At 40.1% G+C, this 7,882-nt stretch overlaps 1 protein-coding gene across 2 annotated transcripts; it reads left to right on the plus strand.

Moving 5' to 3' along the window:
• Positions 1-3,127: 3,127 nt before the first annotated feature.
• Positions 3,128-7,876, plus strand: LOC142335511 (uncharacterized). Of its 2 annotated transcripts, none has more exons than XM_075384047.1 (4): positions 3,128-3,271; positions 3,828-3,900; positions 6,791-6,901; positions 7,648-7,876. In XM_075384047.1, the coding sequence occupies exons 2-4, from the start codon at positions 3,846-3,848 to the stop codon at positions 7,791-7,793; spliced, it is 312 nt and encodes a 103-aa protein (XP_075240162.1). In that variant the 5' UTR covers positions 3,128-3,271; positions 3,828-3,845; the 3' UTR covers positions 7,794-7,876. The 2 variants fall into 2 exon arrangements, with proteins under 2 accessions (XP_075240162.1, XP_075240161.1); XM_075384046.1 differs by having other exon boundaries at positions 3,186-3,276; positions 3,826-3,900.
• Positions 7,877-7,882: the final 6 nt, after the last annotated feature.

Consider the following 7,882-nt stretch of genomic DNA (forward strand, 5'->3'; position numbering starts at 1 on the left):
ACCATTGGCACCACATTTTAGAGGAAGCAGTCAGAAACTAACACTTTCCAGACTCAGTATCCCAGACATGGGTGGCGGAAGCCGATGAAATTTTGAACTCTAGGCCATTAACTCATGTAGGCTGCAGCATCTCAGATAGGGTACCCCTTATGCCTAATCACTTCCTACTTCGCAGACCTCATATGTGTTTGAAACCTCTTAGGAACAGCAAATAGCGGTTCTCCGCCAAGGACTTCAAGTTAACACAGACACTACTTGATCATCATTGAAGCAAGTCGCCAAAGAAATAGGTTCCTGAGCTAAAGCACTGGCAAAAATCAAATGATGAGCTGGATGAAGGTGACATTGTGTAGGTGCGTATGGACTTCACACTCAGAGGCATCTAGTTTCATGGGAAGATTGTGAAAGCACACAGGGGCTCAGACGGAATGGCATGGAGCTTCGACATCAGGAAGGCCACATGAATAGACCAAATGACTAGCAGTAACGTTAGGCCGTGTAGTCCCACGATTGTTAAGTGCTCCGGGTGGTCTCTGAAACAAGTCCATTGAAAGACAAATGAAAACTCAAAATCTGAAAAAAAACTGTTCGGTATTATTTATTGTGTTTACATTTTCATCAAAATTGTTGATTTTTGTACCGGGAGTGTGAAGGAACCAATTTCCCCAAATTTCCCCAAACTTTTTCTTTCATCACATACATTTCCGTCCTACCAGTCCTTCTATTTCTTGATTTTTCCCCAACGTTTTTTCCATTGATACGTTTTTGTTTTTTTGATTTTATTGAAGAAGTCAGAAGTGACTGACATTCACTTCCAAAAATGTTTGTAGTACGGGACTTCCCGTTTCGGAAAATAACTTGTGTTCCCATGGTGCGATTTTTTTTGTATATATAGACCTCGATTTGATACCACGAGTGCAATTCGCAGAAATAGAAATATGATTGAAAAGTTGTCTTGGGATGCAAGACTTAGGCCGAAGAGCACAAAACCAAAACAGACAAATTGCATCGGAACAAAATAAATGCAACGCAGGATGCCAACATCTACTACAGTATCTCTGAGTGATACAATAACAGCAAGCTCAGTTAATTTTACTTTTTTGAGTTGTTTCTACGTAGCTCAAAAATCGACAACAATCTACGTAGCTTTAATCAAGTGTTCTCAGTTTGTTTTCTTTGATTAAAAAAGCTATGTTTTCAGTGTCCCATTCCTGCTCACTAGAAGTCAGGCTTGATTCCTCTGCTAGAGACTGCATAGCCTATTGCACGGTGCCTCGGTGCACTGGCAGCCAACTGCAGCGAAGAAATCTTTAACTGCTGAACCATGTAATCGCGGTACGAGAACTCAGAAACGCTTAGGAGAACATTGCAATTAGATGATTGAGAGAAACACATAGTAAGCGAGAGAGGGAGAGAGAGAGAGTGAGAGAGAGAGAGAGAGGGAGAGAGAGGATAGCGAGAGGGAGAGAGAGAGAGAGAGAGAGAGAGAGAGAGATAGAGAGAGCGAGGGGGAGAGCGAAAGAGATAGAGAGAGGGTGAAAAATTTGAAATATGCATAAACGGGAAAAGACAAAACTTAGCATGCATTAACTGGCATATGGATTCTGAAATTTTAAAACATGACTGTTTCTGAATTCCGAAACCAGCAAACCAAGTAAACCATGAATTTCCGTTCAACTTGAGCAAACATTTACATCCGATAAGTTGCATCTTGTAACTGAACTAACAGGCCCACGAATGTACTTATACGTTAGGTCAAAAGGTTCTAAACAAGACACGTTACATTTGCCGACAAAAACTGATAAAGTTGAGTACCCTTAAAAACAAGAAAATGGCTCAGAAAGAGGACTACGATTCTGAAGAACAGCGGTTCGTCAGTCAAAACTGAAAGGAAAAACGTCCAAATGGAGCAGTTGGTTCCTAGCGACACAATACTCTTGATTAATTGAGACTTAATTCTAAAAGAACTTAGTAATTTGAAGTGAGTGAGACTGCAAAGTTATTTGAGATCTTTGAGAAGATAAAAAATCTCTGGCCAATAACACATCTACTGCGAGGTCAAACTTATTAGAATTTTCGGGTTAGGAAATAAATTGTCTGATTTGTAGATAATTATGGATGAAGTGATGAATTGTTTTTGTTTAGTGTGTACCGTTAATTAGTTTCAATTGAAAATTCTCATCGAATGTTGAATTTACTCAATTATCTGTATGTGGATCTAACTTTACTTGTTTCTGTTACTACATATTTTGATTATTAATTCAATTATCCATAGTGAGGTTTCCAAACAGCTGAAGGAGCACCTTTTTTGGGGACAACACAGTACACTCCCTGCAACAAGAACCACCAAACAAATTTTTCAGATTTTTGATAGAGCTTTGGCCGCTAGCCAGTCCCAGCTAGAAGCCTTCTAACGATAAAAAATACAAAATTATGCACTGGGACTATAATAGGAATGGACCAAATTATGGGCAACTATATGTTTCAAGTAAGGCGGAGGGATGGTGGTTTCAAACAGTTTTTGGGTCTTCGGTTATGCTCCCCGTTTTTACATGATGAATGATGATTTACTACGCAATGACACGTGTTCTATGAATCGTGGGAGCACAATTACCAGGGGGCACATACGGTAATGATCCATTTTTTGTTGACCAAATATTCACAATTGGATTTATTCTGTCCCTCCCCACCCTTTTTTTTATGATCCCCACTTACAAATTGTTTCAGCCATGTAATGAAACAGCTTATGCGCATGGGGGCTTAAAAGGTTGGAGATAAACGGGGTCCTTCCCAATAACCCTCTCACCTTTCGCCCCGAGAATTTATAGCCTCCATTATGGTATGTTTAGGGGGGTGGGAGGGGGGGGGCTGTAAGTTATACGACCCCTAAACTGCGGGAAAAAAGGGGAAAATTTGTTAAAAGTTGGGTCTTAAAACTTTCTTTGCCACCCATTAAACTTGGGGGGGGGGGGGGGGGGGGTTGGAGCAGAATAGATTACACATGTAATTACCCCCACACTCTTACATCAATTTACCTCCCATAGACAAATTACCCCCCCCCCCCCCACTCTTAAACAAAATGGGAGGATTTTAGGGAGGACATTCGACCCGGGCAATTCTTAGTAACAATGACTGCCTTTTGTCTTTGATTAATTTGACACGTGCAGCTCATTTTTCATTCATTTTTTTTCAACCTATTAACTGAATGAGTTTTTGACTCACTTAAACAAATACTTTTTTACTTTACTATCTACACTGCAACTAACTCAATGTATGAGATAAGTTAATTTCAAGCCATTATTTATCCCCCCATCCATCCCGCACAGAAATACAGCCCCCGCCCCCTGCCGACCATATAATTTACAACGCCCAAGATGTGCGTGCCAAACAGCTGTTACTGTATAAGCCGTTCCAAAACAAGAAAAGTGGGGTCTTTCCCATTATAGCCCCCCCCCCCCCCCAGCTTAGTGGTCAGATAACCTATAGCCCCCCCCCCCCCCCCCCCCCAATCATGGTAATTATACCATAATGGGGGGGGGGCTATAATTTAATGGGGGGGGCTATAATGGGAAAGACCCGATTTTTTTTGCATTTTAAACACAAACACTGTTTTGTTAAATTACGGATCTATTTTGTTTCAGCCCCCCCCCCCCCCCCCCGTGTTTTTTTACGCCCCGAGTTGCAAATTATATATTATATAGCACTTTAATATGTAAAAAAATAGCACGTGCGCCTGGGGGCGTAAAAATGTAAGCCCACTAAGCTGGGGGGGGGGGGGGGACAGAATAGATCCTAAATTACAAATAGGACAACTTGCGTCATTTCAGACTTCACTTCTGCTAGTAATGTCATCAGCTAAAGAACACGAACTGGACAACAAATTGCAACTAATGACTCCTAGTGAGTACAGTAAATCATGTTCAGCAATTTCTCTCGCCCCCCCCCCCCCCCAACTTAGGTAGATAGGGTAGGGGTTGCATTATGGGTAGAGATGAGGACTTCTTTGATCAAAAAATTCGGTTCTTTCTGCCCCCCCCCCCCCCCAGTGATTTTTTATGACCCCCAGTTACAAAATTATAAGTTGTTATATAGCACGTTACTATGTAAGAAAATAGCACGTGCGTCTGGGCATCATAAAAATTCATGCTCACTAAGCTGGGGGGGGGGGGGGACAGAATAGATCAAAAAATTCTCAATATGACTTTCATCTTCATTATTACAGTTGAAAGCTAATGAACATTAGAAGTACACTGAGTTTTAATGTTGGTGGTCAAATTTTGATAACAAAATCAGTTATGGAAAAGTTTGGATCTATTCTGTTCCCCCGCCCAGCCCATCCCCCGACTCAGTGCGCATATAACTTTTCCACCCCCCCCCCCCCCAGGCGTATGAGCTATTTTTTACATAATAATATTATATATAACAACACTTACAACACTTAAAATGTACTGGAGAGGGGCACAAAAACACGGGAGCCGAAATAGAATAAATCTAAAACTTAAAAATTCAAGTCTGTGACAGCTATGATTAAGGTTTAAAAAAACAAGATGGGCTGAACAGCTGAATACAGGAAACCACTCCAATTGTCGTGTACTAAAAAGTGGAATCTATTCCGTTTGGCCCGCCAGTGTTTTTTATGACCCCCAGTTACAAATTATATGTTGCTATATAGCAGGTTACTATGCAAGAAAATAGCACGTGCGTCTGGGGGTCATAAAAAGTTTGGATCTATTCTGTTTCGGCCCGCCAGTGTTTTTTTATGACTCCCAGTTACAAATTATATGTTGTTCTATAGCACGTTACTATGTAAGAAAATAGCACGTGCGCCTGGGGGTCATAAAAAATTTATGCTCACTAAGCTGGGGGGAGAGGACGAAACGGTATAGATCCAGAAAGTTTACAAATAAAATTGCCAACAAATTAAACCAAAAATGACAGAAAATTACTATTACAGCCCAATATTACTGTAGAAAATGTTTTAAAATGCTTTGAAATATCCGCGTCTTTCCCTTTATAGCCCCCACCACGAAACTATACCCCTCATTATGGTAAAATTACCATGATTGAGGGCGATACGTTATCAGACGCTGAAGCTGGGGGAGGCTATAATGCTATAATCGAAAAGACACAATTATCCTTGAGCCCGGGTTTCAGCAACGAAAAATGCAAAAAAATAGTTAGGATTGGTGGTGAAAGCGTTGAATTGATGTACGATATACGCCAAAAGCGCTTTTATTACATAATTAAGCGCTTCCAAGCGTCCATGATACGTAATTTTTAAAGTCTGTAGGTGTAAATTTTACATAGATATAGCGTTTTTGTGAATTTTCTACGTAATTTTGGATTTCCAAGCGTAGATCTTTCCTTAATTCAACACTTAATTTTAAATGGTGATCTTACACAAATTTTAGTGCTGATTTTTCATAAATTAAACATTTGACTCTTACCGTTAATCTTACATAATTACCATTTAATTTGATCTTAGATAATTTAAATACCTTACTTTTAATGTTAGCAGGTTCTTTCTCATTATAGCTCCCCAAATTAGTGATCAGATAACGTATAGCCCCCCAAGGATGGTTTTTATACCCGTGTCAGGGTATTCGTTTAGGTAATTTCTGTGCTTAAACCCGAATATTTTTTAAGATAAGCGGTAACTCGCGTCGACAAGTTTGAAAATTCCCCCTTTTTTTCATACAAATTCAAGTGGTGAAAATGTTTAATTAGAATCAACGCTCTCATAACAGAAAAAAAAATTGTAAGAATTTGTGTGGAGTACTCTAGCATGTCAACGCTTGTTCCTAGCGCTTTGTTCCTGCTTTTTTGCTCCATCATATTACACTCTATCAAAAACAAAGGTGTAAGGGTGTAAAAATTGATTTTCAGAATAAGGGTTGAAAAAAGAGTGTAATTTTTTTATCCGTCCACCTTAAATTACACTCTCTCAAAAAGAAGAGTGCATGAGTGTAAAAAAATTGATACTCAGCACAAGGGTGGAAAAAAGAGTTTAATCTTTCATCATTCCACCCTTAACTACACTCTTTACAAAGAGTGTAAAAAAAGTGGATAAAAGAGTGTAATTAAAGTTTAATTTTTTGAAATTACACTCTTACGCTCTTTTCCCCGATAAATAACAGTGGAAAACGGATTACACCCCTAATCCCCGCTAATTAGGGGTAGAATAGGGGTGAAACCTATGATGGGAAAGACCGCAAAAATATGTGCCCTAGGAGTTTCAAATACCCCGATGTATGTTTGAAGCACAAGATGAGTAAATTGGGGACTTCAACCTGGGTTTTATTTGTCATCAAATGTTCAGAAAAACGATGTGAGTTTCTCACATAAAAAGGGTTATAAATAAAGGCCCTCTATTGTACAGTACAGACTAGTTCAGTCATTTCTCATACCGCCCCTCCCCCACACCCACACCCTATATTTGAAACTATCTTAACTTTCTCTTACTTTTTTAAAATTAATTTTGGGGTAAGAACTTACGCCGTTACTCTCTGTGGAATGTAATCCAAAAACGTAGGAAATGATGGTTTCGAACGTTGTTTGTTTCGGGCGAAAACGGTCAAAACCTATAGATCTTTTCATTGGTATCACCGTACTTGAGCTTTTATTGGGTCTTTCCCATTATACCCCCCTCATGAAATTAGAGCCCCCCACCCTGGTATGTTTACCATGATGGAGGGGGGAGATTATAGGTTATCTGACCACTAAGATAGGGGAAAGGCCCAGTTTTTAAACCAAAGAAACGATCATTTCCAAACGAATTATCTTTTTTTAGATATTAGTAAACTTCTGGGCGTGACTCTGCAGCACAAGCCAAATAGGTTCCAGGGGGGCTTCAAAATTGGGTACTCTTCTGATGACGATTCGAGCGATGAAGACTACCCTGGTTTAGACCTCGACTTGCGAAAACCATGCTCGACCAAAAAGTTGTATGAAAAACCAGCGCAGGACCCAAATAGTCTCTTGTATGACTTTAGCTCAACTTTAGCGAACATCTGGACATTATCTCGACGCAAAATGTCATGATTGATTTCCGGAAATTTCCAAATTTGCAAAAAAGCGTATTTATTAACACACTGGATCTTTTCCGTTTGTGCCCCCCAGTACGTTATGCTCCCCCCAGTGACAGAGCACGTGTCATTACATAGTAAATCATTATGTAAAAATATTGCACGTGCGTCTGGGGGTTGCAAATAATATGCACCCACTAAGCTGGGGGGGGGGGGGCACAAACGGAAAAGATCCAACACACTTTTGCTCGACCCATGAAAAGGCATGCGATGAATTTTCCGTGGTTCGATTACTGAAATGATATTTCTCGACCCATACAAAGACCATATTCTGCCCGGAATGCCCATGAAAAAACTTTTCCTCGACTTTAAGTAGGAAGCTCGACTGTGTAATGTTAGTCAACAGCGATTCTCCCCACTAGAAGTTTTGGGTCTTTCCCATTATAGCCCCCCCCCCCCAGCTTAGTGGTCAGATAACCTATAGCCCCCCCCCCCCCAACATGGTAATTATACCATAATGGGGGCTATAATTTCCTGGGGGGGCTATAATGGGAAAGACTCGAAGTTTTAGAAAGTTTTTAGTCTTTTCATAAGTCGAGGCCTAAACCTGGGTAAAAAATAGACGATGACGATGCCTTTGCATTGGATGAACAGGACTATGACGAGATTGACGAGCACCAAACTGTTCAGACAACTACATTCTTTTGTGTGAACAAACCCAGAGTTAGATTTGACCACGAAAGCGAAACTACAGAAGACGCTTTCTAAAATTTCAACAAATTCAGGAAACGTTTACCGGAACTTGACCAACTCAACATTTAAATGCAGGTCACCATGTCTACTATACTGAACTTCTT

This window comes from Convolutriloba macropyga, chromosome 2, assembly GCF_964194025.1.
Source record: "Convolutriloba macropyga chromosome 2, txConMacr16.3, whole genome shotgun sequence".
Classification (NCBI taxonomy): Eukaryota; Metazoa; Xenacoelomorpha; order Acoela; family Convolutidae; genus Convolutriloba; species Convolutriloba macropyga.